The sequence below is a fragment of the Thermobia domestica genome, chromosome 7 (genome assembly GCF_964235325.1).
Source record: "Thermobia domestica chromosome 7, izTheDome1.hap1.1, whole genome shotgun sequence".
Taxonomy (NCBI): domain Eukaryota; kingdom Metazoa; phylum Arthropoda; class Insecta; order Zygentoma; family Lepismatidae; genus Thermobia; species Thermobia domestica.
Genome location: NC_137460.1, coordinates 54,818,902 through 54,846,458, shown reverse-complemented (window position 1 = coordinate 54,846,458; position 27,557 = coordinate 54,818,902). Strand labels below are relative to the sequence as shown.

General features: G+C 37.9%; 1 protein-coding gene across 3 annotated transcripts in view; it reads right to left on the bottom strand.

Annotated features, from left to right (window-relative positions):
• The window catches only part of LOC145690111 (b(0,+)-type amino acid transporter 1-like), a 232,429-nt gene that overhangs the window by 94,899 nt on the left and 109,973 nt on the right, over window positions 1–27,557 (bottom strand). For all 3 annotated transcript variants that reach the window (XM_081764692.1, XM_081764690.1, XM_081764691.1), the window contains exon 3: window positions 23,314–23,415. In XM_081764692.1, the coding sequence (XP_081620818.1) occupies window positions 23,314–23,415 (102 nt within the window). The remainder of the gene's footprint in view (window positions 1–23,313; window positions 23,416–27,557) is intronic.

Here is a 27,557-nt window from a genome sequence, read left to right as displayed (position 1 = left end):
AACTAGTGACATCTCGCTAAAAATTGGCGGCCCGCAGCGGCGATCCGCGGTGGCCCCACTTCCGTTTTGAAAATTATACCACCAGCGGCAAAGACGCGACGAAACGCCAGTGAACCACAAAATTAACCCTCCCCAATGTTAAATCGCCTACATGCGTGATTTGTTTACATTAAGGTGAGCCTAAAAACACTAAAAATAAAGTACCCCGTGGTGGGCGCGAACCATCAACCTTATGATTACTAGCGGTGTGTCCTTCCGACTTCGCCACGGAGGGGATAAAGAAAATCTCGCTTGTAGAGATAAATCGTGGACATCTTTTTAATTGGGCCAATCAAAGTGCTCCTTTATCTGTGTATATTCGACGATAACCGTTTGGGATCAGATAAAATGCGTTCGCCATGTAATTTTATAACAAAATGACGACCGTCTATTTACTTTATTTCATAGTTCTCCCATATTCACTTTCTAATGATTGGCGACAATTGTCATCTAAATTCATACAATTATACGCACTCAAGATTTTTCACTTCATGATGTAGAGGCAGGGGTTATTCTTGACCCCTTAAACTCACTTTAGGAACAATTCGTCAGGAAAAAAATAATATATAATAATAACCGCATGCACATAACTTGAGATAGTTCGTATTGGTCCTTTCACGATTCTCCGCGACGAATCGAAGGAGCGCGGACCAAAATGAAACCCTCGCTGCTACGCGCTGGTAACTTCAACACCTCGATTCTAAATATCTGTTTCGACTCGACGAAACCCTGCCACCAGTGCACACTTGCGGCAATCCTTCGACGTGTCGCTATATCGACGATCGACATTTACCGGCAAGTGGGCCACTAGGTGTTGGCGGCGTTTACGGCATGGGGTTCATGTAGATGGAAGCTGCGCTTCGACTTAAACGGCATCGAGAGTGCCACAATTTACTTCAGTGATCCCGAAAACTATTGATTTGACACTAACATTGGTCATTTTCGATTATTTGTATATGCCAATCACTTTCTACTCCTGCCTCTGACTCCCCATGCTGATGGAAAATGAATTTGGACTTAGACAGTATTGGGAGTCTCACTATTTATCTCAGTGACCCCAAAAACTATGAATTCGACTCCAATATATATATATATATATATATATATATATATATATATATATATATATATATATTACATGTTACACCTCCACATCTCTTAGGAGTGTCTTAGCCGCATGTTTTGCAGATTGTAAATTCATATGTGTATCAAGTATCGAGAATTGTTCCAGGCTTTGAAGAGTTATGCTGGAATATGTAATAAAGAGCATGTATCCTAATTTATATTGTCTCATTTACCTTTTATCAATTAGAGCAATATGATTCGCCCATCACTAGAAACTCACATTACTTTATTACGGAAAAGGAACCGCAGGTACCACTGATTAACCTGATGAACCACTCTCTATATTCCTAATGGAAATTCGAATCTTTCCCACAATGCAACAAAAGTGACTCGCCGACACTACCGGTTAGAGTTGTAACTAACTGCATCGTCTGCTACTGACTGTAGCTAAGTGTTATCATTGGCTAATTCTATCGGACTCAGGCGCTCTGAATGATTGATTCGTTCTTGCTTTTAGTAGTTCGTAGTACCCAACTTCCTTGAGTGACGGCGCCACAGTCTCCAAAGTCTCAGCGGGAAGAGCAGCTGAAACCTCTACTTTATTACACCATGGCTGGTACATTTCTCACCTATTAACTTCATGAAATGTCCTTACATTTTTTGCTTTGAAAAATGTAACTCTAAGTTTCAGTAAAAATGGGTGTTCACCTCGTGCCGTCGAATAATAGGTCTATATTGCACGGAGAAAAATAAAATTTAAAAAAACAAGCCCATTTAGAAGGAAAATCGGTTGATTTACGGCTACAGGCGGCTTCGCTGGCAAGGCAGGAGAACTGCAATAGGTTTTGTGGTGTAGATTTTCTGTACTGCATTGGCAGGAGTAAAGACAGATCAGCTTAAATGATGCGTAGTATTACTTCACTTTGTACTTACGTTCCATACAGATATTCTAGATGCTGTTACGTACTCAATTCTTTCCCCCATAGCCTATGTTTATTTCCGAACAAAAGGAAAATCTGGATCGTAAACAAGAATGGGACTGTGCACTGTCCTTACCCAACAAGATAATCTCTAGCAAAGGACACAGCCATGATTTTCTGCATCCTGCACATTCCGATGGAGGACACACATGATTTCCGTCTATTTGTGGCTGTACAGACTGGTCCTGGCTGAACAACAAGCTTGTATGTAGTCTGGTACAGAAAATGTCCTGTATGATATAGAATCTGTTAAATTTCGCCTTTCTGGATTTTTAAGATTAAAAATAATTTTATCTATTTTAGTGCGGTAAGAAATGATTTGATATAGATTATTGTCCATTAATATACTGTACAGTCTAAAAACGGTATAGTTGGAACAACCAGAAGTATTATTGAATGCAATATGGCTCCAGTAATACTTATAGCTGAGAGGACAATATTATATGGTTAAAAATACAGCTGGATCAACAAAATGTATTGCTGTCGCAGTCAGTTTTATGATATTAACAACTATATCGGTTATGGTATTGTAATTATAAAATCTTATGATGGTCTTGATATTCCCAACTATATGGTAGTTTTATACTTACAAGTACCATAATTGACACAGTTGTTACCATCATAAAGACGACTGCGACAACAATACATTTTGTTGATACAGTTATATTATTTAAACCATATAATGTCCTCTCAGCTATAAGTATTGCTGGAGCCATATTGTTGCATTCAATTATACTTCTGGTTGTTCCAACTATACCATTTTCAGAGTGTATCTTTTTGGGACTAGGAAGTTTAATACGGTAGGCAATATATAAGGCATGTCTTTCTACAATCTTTAGGTTTTCTTAGTAAGGCTGTGAAGGTGCGGTGCAACCATATGTAAGGGCAAATCAGCGAACACTTTACACGTTTTAAGGACAGTTTTAGTTTAGTCTCCAGAGGTTTCCCCACATGAAATGGAGATGCAATGAAAAACCAGATAAACATCATACTAATTAGAAAAGAACTTTTTTCACGACAAGTATTTCACCTGATGCAATAAAACCTTTTACTTAAGGGTTTTCACTACAGCGAAAGTAACTACCGCTAATTTTAGAGTTTTTCTGTAATATCTTCAAAACAAATAAATAATACTCGAAAAGCAAAAACGTACTGAACTAGACAATACGATTTTGTATGTGATATCGTTATCACAACTCATCTATCTGCTTTCGATTTGCAACTGTAGAAAGATTTAGCATTTTTTTGCGGGTTCTGTAAATAGCGAGATACCAAAAGCGGATAGGTGAATTGTGGTAAAGGTATAACATGCAAAATCGTATTGTCTAGTTCACTACGTTTGTGCTTTTCGAATATTTTTATTTGTTTCGAAGATATTACAGAAAAACTCTAAAATTAGCGGTAGTTTAATTTCTCTGTAGAGAAGACCCTTAAAACTAAACTCTCCTATAAAGTTTTTACAAAAAATAAGTGAACCTGGTCAAGCACGGAAGTTCTTTTAATAGAACAAACATGCTTATTCTCTTTTAGCTGGTAACTGAATCTAGTCTTTCGAAGAAGAATTTATGGGAGAGAAGCTATTGTGCAACCTGTGGCTGTGAAAATAGGTACATACCATAAAAGATTTGGACCAGTTCCACGTTTTCGTGTTCCTATTTTGTCTTTATGCAACTTTATAAACAATACACAGAAAGTAATTTACATGAATGTTGTTATATGTTGTTCTACTGTTTTTAGACAGTCGAAAGATAAACCAGTTTTCAGGGGAGCATCAATTTGTCGTAGTTTGTCTGTTTGAGTAATACACTTTACACTCACAACGTTGCTAACAGTGGTGTTTACTTCAAAGAATTATTTTGAATTGGGTTAAATATACAATTTGCTTCAAATAGAAAGAAAGAAGAGGTAGTTAAATTGATAAAGTTTACTTCAGTATTTGCTTCCTAGATATTTTAAGATAAACCTACATTTTAAAAAGATAATTATATAAATACAGGATAATACGCAAAATCATTGACTAATGATGTTTTGACGTTGTGTTTACTAAATTTATGATCGCGTGTTCGTTTATATATTTAGCACCAAACAAATTAAACACTAGAGAATTTAGGTTTATGCTCTCAGAGCTATTGTGTTTGTAACTGCTACGTAATTACTGGCAGTTCACACAGAAATTTTCGGCCCATTAGGGAGATTAAAACAAAATTCAAGCGACGCAATACATTTTTTTTGTCAAACAACACAATTACAAAACAACTCAAGAATCGTTGAATTTCCTGTGACGCAATATGAACAGGAAAACATGTTAACTTGGCCACCTCTTTAAGATAACCTCCTGTGTAACTTGGCCTCATTTCTGTAGACCTGCACAGCTAATTACTTTCTGCGTTGGCCGCCTATTATCTTGGAATTTGGTCGTATTGAAGTAATGCTGTTTGAGACTTTCCGAGACAAGACATCAATTTCAAACGTTATCTTTTCGAGACGAGGCTGCTACAATTGTCTTGTAGACAACCCTACTTCCAGATAGAAAATGTTATGGTACTACATGAACTATTGCTACTAAAAGCAGTGGCGGATCTAGGCCAGGGCCGGGGAGCTAGGCCCCCAGTTTTTTCAGTGACAAAATAATTTAAGCTATTATTTATATATTTTTGAAAGTTAATATATACCTATCATAATCTGGGTACTGGCTGCCCCCAGTTTTTACCTTCTAGATCCGCCACTGATTAAAAGTACAGACGGCGATGGTAACTTTTTATTGTTTCTTATATATATTGTCAGTATGTGTATGAGCAGACTGGCGCCATTAAATTTTCCCATTCATGTTCTATGTTCCTAAATATTATGCACATAGGTAGTCCAGTTCACATGGATGTATTAAGCAATTCATGGACGTCTTGCTTTCGTTATGCATTCGAAGACTATTTATCTGGATACCATCTGAAGGAAATTTATAACAAGTGATGATTGGGTTTCACATTGCAAAGTGTTCACCGCCAAGCAGTGGGAAGAAGTTTTATGTGTGTTTGTGTTTCTCTACTTACAAGGAAGGGTCACGCAGTGGCTCCGCTGAGATCCGAACGAGACAATTGTGTTTGCATTTGATATGTTATAACTAGATGCATTCCCAAGTTATACGTGCCACCGAGCGGAATATCGTGAGTTACAACATATTTTGTAATGTAAGAACTACAAAAAATTTACCTGGCATAATAGTTTGAACCGGGTCATTTGTTCGAAAACGGTTGAGTAAGTGGAAAACTCGGCTAACACGTATCCCATCATTTTCAACGACAAACATTTTTGGGGTAAAAACTTTGTCCCAGGGTCCCCCGCAGGGTCCCAGACGGGGTCCAACTCAAAATTTTCAAATGGCAAGGGGGGTTAAGTGGCACATCATTTGAAAGCTGTTGTAAAATGAAAGAAAATACAGCAAGTCTAGACTCTCTACAACAACCCTTTGCAAAATGGTGATGTGTCAAAGTGTAAACGAAAACTTAATTGAAAAGTCCATGGTCACCCCTATAAATCGGAAACGGTAAGACAAATGTGAAAACAGGAAAGGATGTGTGGCATTATTTTCAAAGTACAACGATTAAAGTGAAAACGTTTGTCCCAGGGTCCCCACATGGTCCCAGGTGGGGTCCAACTAAAAAGTTTCAAATGGCAAGAGAGGTAGGACATCGTTTGAAAGCTGTTGTTAAGTGAAAGAAGACGGAGCGCATCTCGACTTTCTACGACAACCCTGTCCAAAATTGCGGTGGGTCAAAATGTAAACAAAAGCTTAATTGAAAATATATTGCCACCTTGAATCCAAGAGGGCCGCTTCAAACCTATATCGAAAGGATTAGCGTACCAAACTGCTGAAGCTACGAAAACAAATTTGACATTAATGTTGATTAGTAAGTGACTAAAATATGCAAAATGTTCAAAAACGCAACATCCTGAGTTCAAAATGCCGCACTATGTATCGAACGCATATCCAGTTCACACCACTGGTGTTGGAGAAGCGAACGTTTATGGTTAATAGTAGATATCCACAAAATATCAAAGAGTATAATCTGTAATCCAATGTGGCTGCCAGCGTGAAAAATGAGTTTGTATATGAATATGTTATTTCTTGGAATACTGTGACCAAACCAACAAAGTTTGACGCAGCTCGATGTACTGAAATGACTTACACATGTTTGGTACTACTCGCCAATCTTGCAAATGATTTTTTTTGTATATTTGGTATTGATTGAAGTATTGCGATCAAACCAACGAATGACATACAAATGTAACCATCACGAATACGTTACAACAGAGCCCCCGACCTACTGGTGCACCAAGTTCTTTCTGTATGAACTACGTATGACAAAATTAGAAAAATACCCGAAGGTATTCAACTTTTGTTTAGCAGTATGAGTTGTGTGTTCATCGCATATTCGTTATACTCAAGTAAATAATGTCCAGAGAACCGTGACGAACGTGCATTAAGAACAAAATATATATGTGTTATTACCGAATGAAATAATACTTGAAGTGAATCGAAATTCAATTGTTCTTTAGTCTTCCTATTATTTCTAAATACATAATAGAGAAAATAGAGATTTAGATTTCTACTATGAATGACATAGGTTTTAAGCGGCCATCTTGGATTCAAGGTGGCCATAGGTTTTCAATTAAGCTTTTGTTTACATTTTGACCAGCCGCAAATTTGCACAGGGTTGTCGTAGAAAGTCAAGACTTGATCCATCTACTTTCATTTAACAAGATCTTGCAAACGATGAGCTTCTTAACCTCTCTTGCCATTTAAAACTTTTTAGTTGGACCCCACCTGTGACCCTGTTGGCACCCTGGGACAAGACGCTTTAACTCAAATTGTTGTACTTTGAAAATAATGCCACACTCCCTTTCCTATTTTCATATTTGTCACACCGTTTCCGATTTATAATGATAACCATGGTCTTTTTAATTAAGTTTTTGTTTACATTTTGACCCGCCGCCATTTTGCACAGGGTTGTCGTAGAGAGACGAGACTTGCTGCATTTTCTTTCATTTTACAACAGCTTTCAAATGATGTGCTACTTAACCCACCTTGCCGTTTGAAAATTTTGAGTTGGACCCCGTCTGGGACCCTGCGGGGGACCCTGGGACAAAGTTTTTACCCCAAAAATGTTTGTCGTTGAAAATGATGGGATACGTATTGTCCGAGTTTTCCATTTACCCAACTGTTTCCGAACAAATGACTCGGTTCAAACTATTCTGTCAGCTTTGTAGCTTTTATATTACAAAATATGTTATAACTCACTACATTCCGCCCGGTGGCACGTATAACTTTGGGATTCGTCTAATTATAACATATCAAATGCAAACACAATTGTCTTGTTCGGATCTCAGCGGAGCCACTGCGTGACCCTTCCTTGTTAGAACAGTGAGACAGCATGGATGTTTCGAGTATTTCCTGAAACGAATTTAATTTTGCATCTATTACCAAAAACGAAAATAAGAAAGTCATAATTAAAGAATTTGTTGTAGCGTTTGTAGGTAATTGGTCTGTAGGTAAATTCTGTAGGCAATTTCTACGTTTAAATCATAACGTAAGAATATGAAACTATGAAAAATGCATTTATAATATTCAGCGATTTTTATATTGCACAAATAATTTTCACTTTACGATAGAAACTATACATATATAACAATTTTTACTGTATTTAAAATACGTATGTTACGATCTCTAACAACTTTAGCTTCAAAATACAACAGTAAATTGGCCACTTTTCAATAAAATCGATGGGTCCAAAATAGGCAGGTAGCCATTTTGCATTTTTCCCATATTTCAAGCTATTGCAAATTAAAAAACAACAGTCCAAATTTAAGATGTAATTTTCTAGTATGTTAAATGTATTTACTACAATCGTTTTTATAATATGATCAGTCTAGACACCGTCATAATTGGCGCGCAAAGTTTGTACTTGACCCAGACAGCACAATGCACGTACAGTATCCGTATAATAAATGTACAATTGCACGGATGCAACATGTGCATCATCTGTATAAATGCACGCCTGTACATGTGATACACATATACATGCCAGGTTCTATTCAACATCTTCACGTGCACAGAACACGTGCAATGCACACGTACACGTCATGCACAAGTGATTTACACCTACCGCGCAGGTGATTTACAAGTAGCACGTATTCGATTTACATGTAGTTCACAGGTGATTTACATGTAGGACAGCGGTGATTTACACGTTGCAGACAGGTGATTTACATGTAGCACACAGGTGATTTACATGTAGGACAGATATGATTTACACGCAACACACAGGTGATTTACACGCAGTACCCAGGTGATTTACATGTAGGACAGAGGTGATTTACACGTAGCACATAGGTGATTTACACGCAGTACCCAGATGATTTACACGTAGCACACAGGTGATTTACATGTAGGACAGAGGTGATTTACACGCAGTACCCAGATGATTTACATGTACGATAGAGGTGATTTGAAGCAGTACCAAGATGATTTCCATGTAGTGCACGGTGATTTGCTCGTAGTACAGAGGTGATGTAAAAGCAAATTCGAGATGCAACGAAAAAAGGAGTTTATATATTTGGTGTCTTACGCAGTAACACCATCTATAACTGCAAAGATTTTTTTTTGTCGTCCCGTTTAAAGGGTTGTGCCCTTTCTTCGGGTAAGTGTTGTACTGTAGATCAAGTGTCTCTATGGAAATGTAGGTGGTCTAAGGGTTGCCAGGTTTATTATTTCTTTATTCATCACATTAATATGAAATATACATGGATTGAAATGATTCCAGGAGAGAAAAATATATATATATATATAACACAAACACTAATAGGTTAATGGTTAGAAGAGAATATTGGCAGTTATTATTACATAAACACAAAATATGAGAGGAAAAGAAAGTTCAGGGCTGCAGTAATATAATGAACAACTGTAATGAATGGATGAAATGCAGTGCTTTGGACGTCACATCACAAGGTTATGTTAGTTCAGACGAATGAAGTTATCTTCTGTTCCTGGGGCGATTCAGGAACTGATGAAGACGAAGGAGGCCCTTGTTAATAGGTATTACTGTGCATATGATGGATAGATATGAGATGAAAGTTCATGCGGTCGGTAGATTGTATAGATTTCGTGGTCCAATATGTCATCATCTAACTGTAAATGATATAATGTCATGAAGTGTTGGAGAGGGGTGGCAATGAATGTTGATGGTGCATCGTTGTCACGGTCGTAGCGGAGTATATCAAGTATCATAGGATGGGGCTGTGCTATACGTTTGCTGATGTAACGTATACGTAGTTGTTCGAGGTGCGTTAATAATGGCGGAAAATCGATCATCTCATAAAGTAAACGTGTTGGATGAGGTAGGCTTATGCGGTATGCTAGGCGTATAGCATGGCGTTCTAGTATAGCAAGTTTTTGATAGAATTTTAGGGGCGCAGATGCCCAGGCTGTATGTCCATAGGTTAATGTACTCCGCATGAAGGTTTTATATGTATTGAGAACGGTATGTGCCCTTAATCCCCAGGTTGTGCCCACTAATCGTTTGAGAAGATTAAGTCGATTTTGCGCTTGACCTATGAGTTTGGTGAGATGTGGAGTCTAGGTAAGATGAGTGTCAAAAATGACACCGAGATACGTAATACTACTTGAAACTGGAATAGGCGTAAGATCAACCTGAAGGCGAAGTAGATTCGGGTTTCGATGTACTCGTGAACGGCGTCGACGTGGTAAGAAAACTATGGTTTGTGTTTTGGAAGAGTTAATATTTAACCTCCAAACATGACACCATCGCACAAATGCATCAATGGCTACTTGCATGGTTTTATTGAGAGATTGTACGGTGCGCCCAGTTGTGAAAAAAGCAGTGTCATCAGCAAACTGAAATATTGTGGTGTTATTAGGAATAACAAAATCAGCGACGTACAGTAAGTATAATAAAGGAGACAATGATGAGCCCTGTGGTACACCAGATTGCAGCAAGATAGGATGAGAGAGCGTTCCATTAATTGAGATATAAGCTAATCGTCCTATTAAGAAGGAGTGTATGAAGCGGATGTACGAAGTTGGCAGAAGATAGTTACGAAGTTTATATAGTAAGCCAGGGTGCCAAACTTTGTCAAAAGCCTTTTCCAAATCAAACGTAACAAGGCAAGAAGGAAATCCTGCATTATATTGATTGTAAATAGCTGTGGTGAGACGGAATAATTGATCTTAAGTACTAAAATTTGGCCGGAATCCAGCTTGGTGTATTGGAAGAAGATTATGTGAGTGAAGATGGTCGTGCATGCGACGGACAAGGATTCTTTCCAAGATTTTGCATAGGCAACTAGTGAGGTGAATAGGACGATATGATGTGACTTCTGATTGAGGTTTCTTTGGTTTAGGAAAAAGAAGCACTTTTGAGTATTTTCAGTCGAGTGGAATATATCCAGTTCGCAGAATAAAGGTATAAATGGTGCTAAGAAAGAGTAGAAAAGAGTGAGGCGCCTGTCTGATGAGTACATATGTAACAGAGTCAAATCCTGGTGCAGTATTCCGTTTACCTTTAAGTGTATTACTAATAGTTTCGGGTTGAATCGGCATGGTTAGAGGATTATTTGGTTCTAAATCATGATGAGCAGATGGACGAAAGAAAGGAGAAGCTGCATCGGCATGTCGGTTTATAGTTGATTGCAAGCGACCTGGTGTATGCCAACCGGGTAGAGGTGTAAAGATATTTTGAAAATAGGAAGCAAAAATATTAGCCTTTTCTGCATCCGTAAGGACTGCTTGATGATTATAAACAATGGGGTAAGGCGTACGAGAGACTCTACCTGTTAATTGATGGAACTTGCGCCAATATTTTGTAGGATGTGTTTCATTAGCTAGTGTGTTGCAAGTTTGAATCCAGTGGCGTCTCTTGAAGGCAACGATATAATTATGAGTGATCCTTAGGTACTGGCGATGAAGCCGAAGCGCTTCAAGGTTACCCGTAGCGAGATATTCACGGAAAGCTCTCCGGGATGCTGAAATAAATGGTAAATATTGCGGAGGTAACTTAGGTTTGTGTAGCTGAACTTCGATTGTTGGAATAGAACGTTGTGCTGCGTCTTGAAGGGCTGTAGTGAGTCCAGTGATTGTTCGATCGAGTTCGTATTGCGTACTAGGCATTGTGAGCGTAGTTACAGCAGTGTCTAAATCGGTTCGATATTGTTCCCAATTTGCCCTTCGGTAGCAGTAGACCTTCTGAGGAGGAGGCTTCGGCTGAGTGTTGGGAGAACAATGAAGTTCGACTTTGATTGGGACATGGTCGCTACCTATGGAGTCAAGTACAGATATGTGAATAGACTGAGATAGTGAAGATGAAGTTATGACTACGTCAGGAGTAGTGCGACTGATAGGACGTGTAGGTTTCGGTAAAGTATGAAATTCAGCTCGTGTTTCATTCCGAACAAAATCGAGAAAGTTGTCTTTGTCACGTTGGGAACGGCTATGAAAATTGAGGTCGGCCATGATAACGTAATGCCGGAAATTGGTATCAATATAGCGGAAGAAATCATAGCTTAAAGCTCTGCCTGGACGATAGTAAATAGTAACAAAGGTAATGGTTTTGCCTCTAAAATAAATTGTCGTCATGTTATGTTCAGGAAGGTGAAGAGCAGGTGGAACAGTAACTGCACGATAAGGAAGATTTTGCCGAATACCAATAGCTGTGCCTCCGTAGAGACGTGGTCCAGTTGGTGCGTCATGTCGAAGTAAGTGATACTTCGGTATATAGCATGTTAAATATGGTGCAAGGTAAGTTTCATTAAGAGCAAATGCGGCAATTTGTTCTTCCTGTAGGAGCTGTGTAAAGAGCAGTTGGTGCGTCAACAGTGATCGTATGTTAAGGAATAGTAAATTGTAACTCATAATGAAAGTGAATATAAGTCCGTAGGTAGAGTTGTCCATATCAAACATAAACTTCAAGTGGTTGGATTTGAAAATGCACTGTTGGTCCGGAATACGTTGCATGTAGTTGTAGATTAAATAACAGTTTGGCTGCGTGCATGATTTGAGTTAGAATATGGTCGCGAAGAAATGGGTGGATGTTCTGTAGTGAAATAGTGAGAAAACGAAGTAGATCTTCGACAGTAACTGGATGGCGCAATGAATTTGCTGGTGGAGTTGGTGCATCGACTGAACGTATGGGGACAACGAGTTCAGGCTTAGCTGGATCAGGCTGAGGCTTAGCTTTACATTTATAGCTGTACGTTGGGTGACGTTCAGAGCAGCGATCACAACGTGGTGGTTCTTCAAGGTTTGGACAGTTTTTTGTAGGATGTTCGCGGGAACAATAGCCACATTTGGTGTTGTTTGTGCATTCAGCTGTTGGGTGTGAATTATACTGTTGACATTTCTCGCAGCGAATAGGCAGAGGTGCTGGCGTGCGAGAGGGCTCAACCTTATATTTGCGTCTATAGATATATGCGCCCTTGGATAGAAGTTGATCACTCAGCTGTTGTTGATCGGTTAGCACTCGTACGAGATAAGTTGGTCCCTGATTGTTCTTGATCCTGATACAACGCTTTATAGGTAGCCCTTCCTGATGGAGTTCAGCAAGAATTTCGTCATCAGTAAGATCGGGTTCTACACCACGAATAACTACAGATAGCATAGGAGGCCGCCGTGGTGGAGGAGGAGTTTTGCGTGTACTCGGTTGTAAAGTAGAAATCTTTGCTTTCGTCCCAAAAATTTCATAAGTTGCCTTGTTGCGAACATGCGTGGCGAAATTTGGGTTAGTGGATTTCAAACTGATGCCACGGCGTGTCTTAACAATTTCACGGATTTCAGGCCGAGGGACGTACTTGACTAATTGCTGGAAGACAGCACGAACAGTGTCATATTTCTGATCGTAGTCGGTTAGCAAGAAGTTATACACGGGATCTGGCTGGTATTGCTGATGATGATTATCGGCAGAAGTGGATGCCCAATCCATACAATGGCTGTCAGTTGTAGTCTGATTAACACTGGGAGTAATTCGTTGCTTCTTTGAATCTAGCGCTTGTTCGCCATCAGAGAAAGATCGAGAACGAATTCTATGTCCTTTGGTGATGCAGTCAGCATAGGAAGGAATAGAGTTACGGTCTGAACGAGGTGTTCCCGTAACAATCCTTGGCTGCGTCTTTTGGCGACCGTTAGGCCCGATGTTAAGCGGTGGAGGTTGTAATCCTACATCTTGACCGAGATTCGTAGATCCGTTAACTTTGCCAGTGTCCGTCATCGTGATAGAGGAGCCGAGGGCCAAAGCCCAGATGAAGATGAAAAAAATGAAAAGGATGTTAGATGAGGTTCAAAAAACAAGAAACCCTCCGAAAGTGAAAACTTTCGTCAGACCCCTAAGTGCTGTAATTGTGCTATGCTCGCAAGTACGTATGCTATACTTGGTCCTCGCTGGCACAGTAACTGACACAAGAGAGGCTAGGTTGCTTGGTAAGGTATGTGAACTGCAAAGACATCACCTTCAAAGTATATAACAAGTAACTAATAATTGTCAGTGAGAATTTAGGTTTGAAGTTTATTATTTGCAACGAGCAAAGCTTTAGGTAGTATCTTTGACATGTTTGCCAAGTAACAAATAACGCAACATATTCTGCTGTAATCGGTCATGAAAATAATTTTGTAAACCTATGAACTGCCTGACTGTACTTACATCAGTATAATGCTGCCACCTGTTTATCTTGTATCCTAGCTCAGTGGACGTTATGGAGTTTTTACAATCATTCAGCTGTTATTCGTCGAAAAGTCTCTATAACACAGCCTGGAGGAAAACGACACCTACTAAAAATGGAGGTTACTTTCTGTTGATGAGAATGGGAGTAAATGAATGAAAGTAAAAGTATACACTTGCACGGTATTATAGACGTCTCATACACACGTGCAGTAGCCGTGCAAATACCCATGTGCACACAACGGCTTAAGCACCGGTAATTTAAATGTGCTTCATCCACGCAAATGCACATGTGCATGCACGGCTCAAGCATGGGTTATGTACATACGCTGCATCCACGCAAAAGCACATGTATACATAACGGCTACAGCACGGGTTATATAAATGTGTGCTTCATCCATGCAAATGCACATGTGCACATAACAGCTTAAGCACGGGTTACGTACGTGCGCTGCATCCATGCAAATGCACATGCGTATATAACGGCTTAAGCACAGGTTATATGAATATGTGCTTCATCCATACAAATGCATATGTACACATAACGGCTTAAGCACGGGTTACGTACGTGCGCTGTATCCATGCAAATGCACATGTGTACATAACGGTTTAAGCACGGGTTATATAAATGTGTGCTTCATCCATGCAAATGCACATGTGCACATAACGGCTTAAGTACGGGTTCTGTACGTGCGCTGCATCCACGCAAATGCACATAAATCCACGTAAATGCACATGTGCACATACACGGGTTATGTATGTGTGCTTCATCCACGCAAATTCACGTGTACGGCTTATGCACGGGTTATGTATGTGTTCATCATCCACACAAATGCACATGTGCAAATGTACGGCTTATGCATGGATAGTGCACATGTGTCGTACACGTACGTGTTGTCTGGGGACCTGCTCAGCGAATCTCTGATCAAAACTTTTCCGTCCGCTGCTTTGTTTCGGCCAACCAGGGATAAGAAAAAACGTCACGAGGATTTCACTGTTACCACGTCGTGTTATTGTACACGATTAAAACTTCTCAGTCGTGTTCTGCTTTTTTTTTTTTTTTTTTTAACCGGGCATAGCAAACTACTTTGGGGAAAGAAATTGCAGCACTGCTTTCTCCTACTTGATTATTTCTTCTACGTTAGCATTGACTGCAATGTTGTCATAACGACAATTCAACGGTAAATATAATAAATTGAATGAACGTTGAAATTTGATCATATGTTGATTAAAACTTTGAAAAGTAACAATCGATATTTCGAAACTTTTGTTACTTCGAAATATTTTTCACTGTTAATCAGTTCTAAATAGCTTATCATGATTTACCCAACACTCTTGTTGCGAAGGTAGATAAACGAACATGAAACATGTGCGCAAGCGCCCCTATGTTTCGTCAGTGTCACAGGACACAATGTAAACAGACGATTGCGTCCGAACGGGACCATATAATTGGCTAAAGAAAGCTAAACATTGCGGGTAATCTCACAATATGTCATATTTCAGCAAGATAAAGCCTGACCACGTGTATCGCGGAATGTACAAGCCTTCATCTCTAGCTCCATCTGACATATCGCTTTCCGAACAAGTGTGGGATATGTTTGGTTGGCATCTTATTCGTCACAGACCTCCAGGAGACATTATCGACATCTTCTAGATTCACCTACAAGTCGTGTGGCAGACGGTTCCTCAGGAACACAACTAACTCCTCTTTCTTACTATCTCACACATCATAGAGGCTTTAATTGCAGCACGTGAAAGTTCTATGCCACACTGATTTACCAAGATTAGAGATGGTATTGTACAGTTCTAAAGTTGTAATCATTGTTGTAAAGTCACGTAATAAGTCTCTGGTGTAATTTTCATTCCACTCAACCTATCTTTATTGATAATTAAATTTTCTGAAACAACACTGTATTTTCCAGTACTGAATAATAGCTTTTGTATTTACAGTATTCTGTGTTAATAAATTCTTAATATTTTCACTGATATTTGAAATGATTAAAAAGGAGACCTGCAAAAACACGTAACATCAGTGGAAATAATAAAAACGAAACCTCGGGGGGAAAATGCGAATTAAATTTTACGTCCCATGGATATGCCGGCTAGGTTAAAGGAGACCGTGAAGATGAGAAATGAGTGAAATAAAGAAAATAGGAGGAAATAAGAGAACCCCGAGAAAATCCACGCATACAGTGTTTATCAACCACAAAACTCACTTCGAGCTGGGATCGAACCAAGGATCCCATGCACCAGAGGTGAACGCTCTACCACTGAGTCACAGTGGCCCCACGAAGCCTCGGATGTAGTGATGATTTCAGGGGGTGGCTTGAAGGGATTCTGACCGGAATTCCTCCCCTGGGGCAGTTCTCCGATCGTGCTTAATCTTGGCTACCAGTATTTTCGCAGTATCACTGTCATCCCTCTCCAACCCGTTTATTCAAATTCCCTACCGGGAGTAAATCTGAAATCGTCACTGCTTGGATGTTAGTTCGAATTATCAGCGAAAGTAACTGCCATTGGTCTTGAAATTTTTAAGAACCCTACTAGATACAGGGAAATTTTCGATATAAGAACATGCATATCAAACTTAATTTACTTCCTACATTGATATTTTATCACAGCTGTAGCCTTGTATCTTCAGTTGGTCACAATATTACACACACAAAAAAAAAGTAAAACTGGAATGGGACAAAAGGGAACAGGTGTAAATATTTATTGCTTCTGCAGGTGGATCAACGCGTGCATTGAAACAAATGGAGTCATCTTGTAGATCAGTAAGCCATCCTTTATTGAAGGTTTAGTGTATCGAGTTTCATGAAAGAATCCTATAAAGGAGAATAACGGACGAGAGAAAGAGAGATTTAGGCCAACGTTGTAGATTCTGGTCGATATTCTGTAAAAAGCACTCGGCGGGATCCCCGAGACCACCCGAGCTGAATTTTCTGCCTTTCTCTCCGATCGGAGTATTCTTTAAAACTAAACGAAGGTCTGGCTGGCACTCATTACAACACCAGTAGACGAGGACGGTTAGGTTATTTCTGAGTGGACACACTCTCCACACTTCTCTCCTGTGTGAAGTGAAGATCACGGGAACATTCCAATTCCTCTAGCAGGGCCTTATCCCACAATCTCACGTACGCGATGCGAAGTGCACAAGCAACGTAACGTATTAAAAAAAAAAAAAATGAAAGAATTCGCATGCGTCGCTTAACGTGTAGTAGTGCGTCATCACGATGAATTGTATAAAAAGTACTCAGCTCAAAGATAGACTGAGGGAAGTGGAGGGGAGAGTGTATGGATAATCTGCTACTCTGTCTACTACAGTAAAACGGACAACACTTCTTTCTGGTATAAAACGGGAGCAATGAGTCACCTTTTGGAGAAACTGTCCCAACAGTCCTGCCACGTTAATTGGGAAGGAATACTAAATTGATTTACATTCAGATTCGTTTCCTCACTTCGAAAAGTAATAAGAATTTTCAATATCGTGCACAATTTCTCTTATTCCCTTTTTCAAAACTTTAAAATGATCACTATACGCTATACTCTTACACTGTTGTAACCAAATTTCTTCTTTTCGTTCTTCGCCTCTTCTTCTCCAGGTGTCGTTTTGTTTGCATTTGTTCCGGTTTTGATCCACGGTGGAGCTATTATGCTGAGTATAAAGGATCGACTGAGCACAACAGATGGCAGCAGGTCTCCCCTATCTTTCCAATGTATTTTGTAAAGAGTGACAATATCCAAAAAAAAAAAAAAATGAAATGAAATCTTTCAGTTTTACGTCCCATGCTTATGAGGGCTAGGCTAAAGGAGACGGTGATGATGAGAAATGAATGCAATGGTGGAATGAATAAAGTGGGAGGAAACGGGAGAACCCCGAGAAAACTTACGTACATGGTGTTTGTCCATCACAAAGTCCACTTTGCGCGAGGTGGAATCAAACCAGGGGCCCCACACACCAGAAGTGAACGCTCTACCACTGAGCCACCGCGGCCCCCGACAATATTCAAGAAATTGAAAGTCGAGAGATGAATATTCAAACCTTGTCCAAAGATAAATTGGATGGATAATCAGGGAATAATTCGTACACTTTTTAATTATTTTCTTTCAATCATTATAGATAGTACCAGTGGCGGTTCCAGAAAGTAAAAACTGGGGGACAGCCAGAATCTAGATTAAAATAAGTATATACCATGAGTTTACTATAAACTTTCAAAAATATATAAATAATAGCTTAAATTATTTTTGTCACTCAAAAAAATAGTGGCCCTATTTCTTACCCCCGGCCCCGGGCTAGATCTGAGACTGGAGTGTACTTAATTGTACTGTTCAGAAACACGCTTCCAATTATAAAACTTTCTCAACAATATAAGAAACAAGATATCAAAAGAAAGTGCATTGCTTAGTGTCAGATTCTTCAATCTGCTTAGGGGCAAAGTTCCTACATCCATCTCTTAAAATTGATTGAATTGTTGCTAATATTTTCGATTTCTACAAAATGCATTACAAAGGTAGGGGAAATGTGCTGCCATCTTTTGGTAATTAGTGCTCCTTTAAATTAATCTTAAGCCTCGTAGCAATAGCTCGAATCCCGTATCAAGCAGTAGACACTGTCTCATGTTTCGTTGGTGCTGAAAGGGACCTTAAATTTCATTTTTCCCCCTTCTTCCATCGATCTTTTGTGTGAGAGAAGAGAAACGGCAATAATTATTTTGTACACGTTATAGGAAACAAAAAATTAATTCATCTTGCACTGTAGACCAAGTAATGGTCTATTTAGAAGACACTATGGATCAGTACAAATTTAAGCACGCCGTTTTGCATTTTCTTTGACCGCCTTCCCGTTTTGAAACGACGGTTCGCTGATTTTGCATAGTGTAAGTCATATCTTTTCTGAATCTTTCTTCTATTCTGTTTAACGTGTTTCTTGTTTCATATCTCTAGGCCAACTATTGCACCGCTTTATTCTGTTCTGATGTATAAACTTGTATTTCGTATCTTCAGCGTACGTCCATCCTCCAGTAGGCGATTCCTTCTCTCCCAAATGACTTTTCTGAATCAGATAGTGCTATAGACTATTTTTCGTCTTTTGAATCCAAAAGGAGTATACAATACGGTGGCGCTTATGAACTTTCTTCAAGTTATCAGCGCTGCTTGGTTAATGTTTTCGAAAAAAGAATAGTCCATGATAGATGGCTCTGCTACTTTTTTTTTTTTTTTTAACAAGTTGTCGTCACTTTTCGATCGATGTTTTTGAAGAAGACGTGAAAGAAAAGTCATCTGAAACTTTGCCCGAACTTCTTCAAGCTAACTCCCATTTACTATATAATCCCGCTTCACTGAAAATTAAAGCTATTTTCATACGAAAAAAGCCTATATGGACATTTTCCGCTGAAGCAGCGAACGCTGGTTAACATCCTGTCACAGTATGTCTTATTAACTCATTGGTTTAAGATAGCGTTTCTCAAACATCTTTCAACTATGGGCCTGTTTTTATTGGGCGGAATGTTCTACGGACAAACCTATTCTTATACCCCTCGAAAAGAAATCTATCATTTTTTAATATATATATATATATATATAATTACGAGTATATTTATATTTTTAAAATAGTATTATCCATTAAAATTCCCTTTGCTTTATAGTGGTACTAGCAAATCCCCCCTCCCAGTGTTACTGTGGACAATATCTTGCATTCTCTTTCTGCATCTTTCATATAGAATTTCTCTGAACTCTTACTTTCACACACAAATCAAATGTATTGTAAGTGCACCTTATCAACCCCTTTTTTCTTCCAGTCTAAGCCAAACACGTAAAACGCTTTAATTAATTTAGAAGAAACACCAAATTTCCTTAAAGAATTCCGAGATACAGACATCTTATTATAATAATTGCAACCACCCCATCCTCTCTTTCTTCCTAAATATTTTCTTGTTCTAGAACAAATATCAAAAAGCTATGAAACATATATTAGTGAAAATTATTTTAAATCAAGGGCCCAGACACAACATTTCATATCTCTAACCCTAAGGGATTCCGAGATATAAGTATCTTACTAAATAATTGCAATCCCATTCCTTCTTCCCCCATTTTCTTCCCTTCTAAGACAAATATCAAAAAAGCGCTGAAGATGTGTTTAATTATTTTAGATAAAAAGTACAAATACCAAATTTAATATCTCAAATGTTAAGGGATTCCAAGACATGGACATGTTATTATAATAATTATAATACCACCCTTTTTATGACCACCCCATTTTCTTCTTTTCTGAGGCAAATATCAAAAAAAATCTTAAACAAATCTCTCATTATTTTAAATGAGAATTCCAAATACGAAATTTTATATCTTTAACCTTAATACATTCCAAGTTATGGGCTCTTATTATAATAATTATTATCGCAGCCCTTTTCCTTCCCTTTTGTCCTTTTATAGATCAAATAGGAGAAAATGTTCAATCATGTAGGCTATTTAATTATTTTTAAAAAAGAAGTCCAAATATCTAATTTCCTGTCTCTAGCTTTCAGAGATTTCGAGATACGGGCATCCTGTCTCTAGCTTTCAGAGATTTCGAGATACGGGCATTTAAATATAGTAATTACCCAGACTATTTTTCGCCCTTCCACTTGAATTTCAAAAAATTCTTGTTTGATGGTACCACACGTCAATAATTCTATGCAGTGCACTAACCGAATTTCAAGTTTCTACCTTAAGTAGTTTAGCCTGAACGTTGATCAATCAGTTAGACATTCAGTAATTCAGGAGTTCTTTCACATAAAGTTAAAGATTAATAGAAAAAAGTAAATATTCGTATTTTACAAATAACTTAAGGCACATATTAACACAGTCTCCATACCCTCGCGTTTGCTCTGCCTACGGTCATGCATCATAGCCTTTGCTTCCATTCTTCGCACGGCAAAAATGCGTTTATGGCATTATTCTTTGCGAAAAATTTAAATCCCTTTCTCCCATTGAATCACATTTCAATCAAAGCGAAATGAAAAATTCTCATGACGGTCTAAGTGATAAATATGTTCAAAATTTTATTTCAAATGGTTCACCCGTTTTCCCATAATGATGAGACTGACAACCTAGAAGTCATTTTTATATATTAAGAAAAAAAAAATAAAAATTGGTTCTTTCTCTTGTTAAAAGGGGAATCTCGGGAAATCCTGTGGTGGAATTTCCGGAACTGTGATACATGCTCAATTGTTTTGAATACGGAGCTTATACAGTAAGAATTCCTAACATGTTTCTAATCTTAAGGGATTTTGAGATATGATCGTATTATAACAATTGCAGACCCGATCTTTTTTCTTCCCGGCTTTTTCTCCTTCTATGGGAAATACAAAAAAAAAAAAAAAAAAAAAAAACGCTGAAACACGTCTTTAATCATTTTAAACGAAAAACCTAAATGACAAATTTCATGTTTCTAACGTTAAAGAATTTCAAGTTATGGCCATCCAATTATTGCAATACTCGTTACCTCACCCGTTTTTCTTCCCGACTTTTTCTTTCCTTCTATGACAAATATCGAAAAACAGTAAAACAAGTATATATATATATATATATACTGTTTTAATATATATATATATATATTAAAATTGAAAAGTCCAAATACCGAACTTCATGTTTCTAATCTTAAGACATTCCGAGACATCTTAGATATTATAATAATTTTAATTCCCACACCTTTTTCCTTCTCACCTTCTTTTCTTCCCTTCTAGATCAAGTATTAAAAAGCGCTGAAACAGATCTTTAATTATTTTAAGTGGAAAGTCTAAATATCAAAGTTCATGTCTCTAACCTTCAGAGATTCCAAGATATGAACATTATAAGATAATAATTGTCTCTCCTTTTTTTCCTCTTTCCCCATCGAATTTCTAAAAATCCTTCCTCAGTGATACCTTACGTGACAAATCCAATGTACTGTCCAAATTTCAAGTTTCTGGCTTAAGCGGTTTGGCCTAGGCGTTGATCAACCAGTTAGTTATTTATTCAGAACTTGTTATATATATATATATATATATATATACAGATAAGATATTAGAATTTGAACAATCTGTACTACCATCCACTTAAATTTCACTTTTGGTGGCTTTGCGTAACATAATCACTGACACTCTTGTCTTTGGTGCGAACAGTTCCAGAAGAGTTTACCAGTACGGGTACTCCGTCCAAAAGTTGTTACACCTTTTCCAGGTCGGTAATCTTGAGTGAGGTTTTCCCTTATTCACATCAGGCAAATGCCGGGCTAGTATCTAACATACAAATCTCTAGCCGCTTCCTTCCTTCCCCGGATAGTGTGCTCGCTGAAGAACGTCATCCCTCATACGCAACGAGCTTAAGGCCATAGATACCGGAAATGACCAGAAATATGTATAAATAAATAAATTTCATTTTGGCTGTCTTTTTTTTTTGAGGGGGTGGATAATATTTAATCTTAAAAAAACATAGTTTGAAAAACGCTGGTTAAAAGAATCAGAAGGTTCATCATGGCACAAACAGTCCCGTACTAATCCCACTATAACTATGATTATTAACCTTCACTTCTCTTAGATTTTTTTCTTCTATACCAGTATTAGCAGCGAAGCAAAAGGTTTCTCAACGGAACAGTATTACAGGCCCGCAACCAGCCACAGAAGTTTGGGGGGCCATGAATATGTTAGAGGGATAAGTCATCAAAATTCTCTTACAAATATCTAAATTGTGTTCTTTGAATTAATAATAGAATTCGGTATTGAGGTCTGGAGGTTCCATGAAAAGTTTAGGGGGTTGCAGGTCCCCCTCTGGTTGCGGGTCTGCAGTATTCTACCGCTATTGATTTATTTATTTTGTTAATTTCATTCTGATTTGTAACAACTAGCCTAAGTACGCCTACGTAACTAAATTTACGTTACCTCTTCACATTACTTACTGTTGATTACAAAATTTCCGCTGGTACTACGAACAAGCATAACATTTTTCATTTATTGATGTCGTCATATTGCATGTTGTATAAAAAATGAATATACTTTCGCTACATTCAGTAATACATTCCCTTCATTCGCCTGGTACAATCGATAGAAAACATTTCAAGACCCTCCACCAGGATCAGGCCGGTAGCCAGCCCAAAAATGTAAGGGAGGGCCGGCTGAAGTTAGGAGGCCCGATCCAACCATATTATAGTTCATTTGTAAGCCTACCGTGACAATTTTAGGGGGGCAGCAAAATTTTAGGGGGGCCCGGCCCTCCTAGACCCCTGGATACGGACCTGATCAGGATAGCAAACTTCGGGATTCAAATCAAGAACCTTCAGATCGAGAAACAAAATAATTTTCCTGAAGCATGTTGTAGGCCAGACGTAGACAAAGGTCGACATGATTCGTAATTTACAAAAAAAAAAAAAAAGTTTTAATCTTTCAATCTCAGAGGCGAACTCGTCTGTAATAAGAGTTAAATGTTGCCAATTGGCTGGTATAATGCTTACTCTAAATAGGGTTAATAACTTAATTAAGAAAGCACGCACTTACCAAGCAATGAGAGGAGGCCACACGCGACCCAGATAATAAAGCTAAGTCCAACAGACCCAGTCCTCTCCATCAAGCCAGACGGTGACACAAAAATTCCAGACCCTGCAATCAAATCATTAACATTCTACTTTTAGTATTTGTAACTCATTAAGGAACCTCAAAAATACACAATTACAGAAAGAATTTTTAATTTCTTTTTCTATGTTTCTTTTTTTCTCTTCTTTTTAAACAAACAAAAACTTCGTTTGTAACATCATTAACGCTTATTGATTTTTAATTAAGAATATTTTATGCTTATCCCTAACATGAAGCAATAATTAATCATAATATAATGTCAAAGATACAGGGTGCTATAGAAGTCCTTCCTCCCAAAAGAAAGTAGAACGGAAAACAAAACAGCTCCTTACCTGTTATTCCACATTTCATTACAAAGTTTGTTCAAACCTATCATTTTTGTCAATTTACATCATTAAAGTACTGAGATACAAATGACTTGAACACACTTTTCAACTTACATTCAACCTGTCGAAACACAGCTGAATCAACTATCGCAACTCTTGCAAATCATGAGGTTTCTAAGCTTTTTTAAAAAAATCATAGGTCTATGTCACGATACTTCAAAGCAAAAACTAGCGCGGTTTAGGTTGCGTGACCTGGGTGGCCATTCTGGCATGCCACAATGGCCTTAGAAACAAATTGAGGACATGGTCCATCCTGCTGCAAGACAGGAGAGCTGTTTTCAACACATATAATCACATCTTTTAAGATATATATGTCGCCTGTAATTGTTTGTTTCAAAAAAAAAAAAAAAGAAGAAGAAGAAGAAGAAGAAAAGAAAGAAAGAAAAAGAAAGCAGCATGAGATTTCTTTTCTTCTTTTCATTTCTCTCTTGTGTATTTCTATCAAAAACTGAGAACGATTTTGGATGGAAGCAAATTTAATCGCACACTATATTAGTGTGAAATGGAAAACAGTATTTACTTACACGAAACAAGTATAGTGTAGAGTTAAGTAAAATTATATACCTAGGTACATATATATAGATACAACGATTTTTTCACTTCGTATACTTAATACAAACTGTAATATGACAATTAAAAAAAAAAACATCGTTTACCTAAAATAGAAGTTCCTTCTTTTCTTACCTAGTCACTTTTTTAAAACTGTGTTAGCTCTTTGGTTTACTTGGGGTTGTCCCGATTTCTTTTTCAGAACTTTATCGTTTACTTACATTTCATCATTCGCCTACCATCTCCTTTTACCTAAATAACATATTCGGTGGTTGTTAAGGATTTATTTATTTATTTATTTATTGGGTTTATTTATACGAGGAAGAATCAGAAACTAAGGTAACAAGGCCGATATTTCTAGAGTTTCGTTTGCTATAGAGGCATGAGAAGTTTGTGGTAATTGTAATACATGGAATTGGCAACTGTGCAGTTTCAGTCACTTGCCACCTACATCGCTAGTTGTATGTAAACACAAATGGCGACTCGATTGGAAAACTGGTCTCGCAATGAAGTCCGCTCAGTTGTTCTCTGGGCGAAATAAGTAGCTGAAGCAGCAGCTGGTAGAGGTTTACGGAGAAACTGTAATGTCTCGTCAGCATGTCACAGAATGGTGTCGAAAGTTTGTGGCTGGTAGAAGAAACGTCACCGACGAGGAGCACAGTAGCCGACCCAGTACAGCATCAACAGATTTAAACACAGTTCGCGTGAAGGAGCTAATTGAGGAAAACAGGAGGATCACGTTACGACATTTGATAGAAGAATTCGCAGGTGAAGGAACACGTGGAAGGCCATTGCTTCGCTTGAGACGAGGAGATGAAACACTTTGTGACAACGTGGCTAAACACGCAAGGACGGTTTTTTTTTTACCAGGAGAGGATCAAATTCATCCCACGATGCAACAAGTGCCTCAACCGATATAAAGACTATATCGAAAAAAAAACCTAATGTATGTAATATATGTTGACTGTATTGGTTGTGCGCAATAATATATAAACGTTTCACTGCAGGCTTTGTAACCTTACTTTCTGATCACCCCTCGTATAAAACTTCCAAATACACCCTGTGAGGCCAATTTACATGAAATCATTAATAAACACTGTTAAAGACAATCAAGAGGATCACACAAAGTTTCAATCTCGTCCGGCAGATGTCAACCGCTGGGGGATATTTAGTGCCATCTAACGCCGAGATGTATAACTTGTAGCATTCTACAATTATACACCTTTGTTTCGATAGTAGAAAATGAAATATGGACAGCCACTGTTAAAATCACCGTTATCTACGATGTTAACGGCTTGACTAAATCAACAAACTCGGATGAGGTAATTTTTCTAGTTTTCTTTTTGCAATAAACAGAATTCAAAAATTCGCTTTCGTTCTCGAGCTAACGTGTGAAGTAATGGACGGACTAAGTCACCGTTACTCGTTAAGATTAATAAATTGATTCAATTAACGAACTTGATGGAGATAATTGCTCTAGCTGTTTAATTGCCGAAAAAAAGAATTCCAAACTTCGCTATCGTTTACAAGTTCTCATGTGGAGTAACGGACGGGTGGTTGGATGTACTAACTGCAACTTTACAAGGTCTCCTTGCGTGATTCTAATAAGCAATTTCTAGCTATTCATTACAAAAAAAAAAAAAAAAGAAAAAACATTCAAAAGCGATTTATTGTGATGTTTCACCGCGTATGAAACACAAATGTTGACAATTGTTTTGAATGCGTTCCCATTTGTCATAAAATGGAAAGAATCTAACTAAGCTATGACGAAAACATACCACAGTCACACAGTAAAAGTTACGTAATTCAAAACTTTCCTGACGGAGATATTAATGACTTCTCGTTCGGAAGTATATTCTTCTAGACACTTATTCTTGTCGTTAGAAAGAAATGGGTTATTTTATATGCGACCACGTAATATGTATGAATTCTACGATTCTAATTTGCATATGGCCAGCAATATATGTGCTCGAAAGCACGGCTAGTAGGAAGATTATATACAATATGTGGTAGGATTTTTTTTTTTTTTTACTTTAATCTTCACCTTGAGAAGTAACATATTGCAAAATCATTGAAGAAGTTATCGCTCTTATATTCGTAATATTTCAAAAGTACTCCACCCACAATCTCTATGTGACCACTTTAAAATCATAAGTTGGGACCAGACATTTCGGTATTAAAAGTTGGAAAATAGGCACTAAAATTTAACATAAAATTTAAAGATACGTGGTGAACGAATGAAACTGAAATTAAATCATGAATATTGTTCAAATAACCTTGCAATATACTTGATCGTTGTTTATGAAGAACATCTTTTAAAGAAAGAAGCATGCAATAGTTCGATGTTTTCCAGCACTTCGCACACGACAGTCCGAAGAAAGAAACTCAATAGACATTTTCGAAAAACTTTTTGTTAGATGAACCCTGGCACTCTGTCACTAGTTAATTGCAATTGTAAATGATAACAAGACACATGATTTTGATGACAATGATCTTCAAGTTGCCAATTGATAAATTGTTTTCGATCGTACGAGGGACGTTCAAGCAAATCCGGGACTTTTTGAATAATAATTCAAAGAGTGGACACTTTATTATTAATGCAAGTTTATTTTATTCTCTACATAATCCTAAGTCCCTGCTTCAGTTATACCTTTATCCCAACGTTCAATTAATGCCTAGGTGCCTTCGCCATAGAAAAAATATTGCCTGAGTTTGACATCACTGTGGAAATGTTGATCTCCGAGGAATTAATTAAGACGTCCAACAGATGAAAATCACATGCCTGTCCTTCAATTCAGTGGCGGTGTAGATTTCAACTCCTCTGTGCCGGTTAAAAGCAAAAAGCTGTTTTAGTTTTGGTTAGGAGCCAGCGTGCAATCGCCTTTCGAAACAGCAAATGGTCATTAATTATTGTGTTTACTGTTCTTAACAAAAAAAAAAAAAAACCACTTATTTCACATATATAGACGACTGTTAATGATATGTTAATGATAAACTTTTCAAGTCGCTGAATGTTTCCGGCAATGGCTGCTGTGGATTGGGATCCACCAGGACCGGGACCATCAGTGGCAGACTTACGACCAACATTGAAGCGCATGCACTATTTAAATGTCTTACTGAGGGTAAGAGTTTCATCACCGTATTATGACTGAACTTTCCTGTAAATTTCAGCTGGTTTTCTGCCCTTCTTCACTAAAAGCTTCATCATGAGATGCTGTTCTGTGTACTGACGCA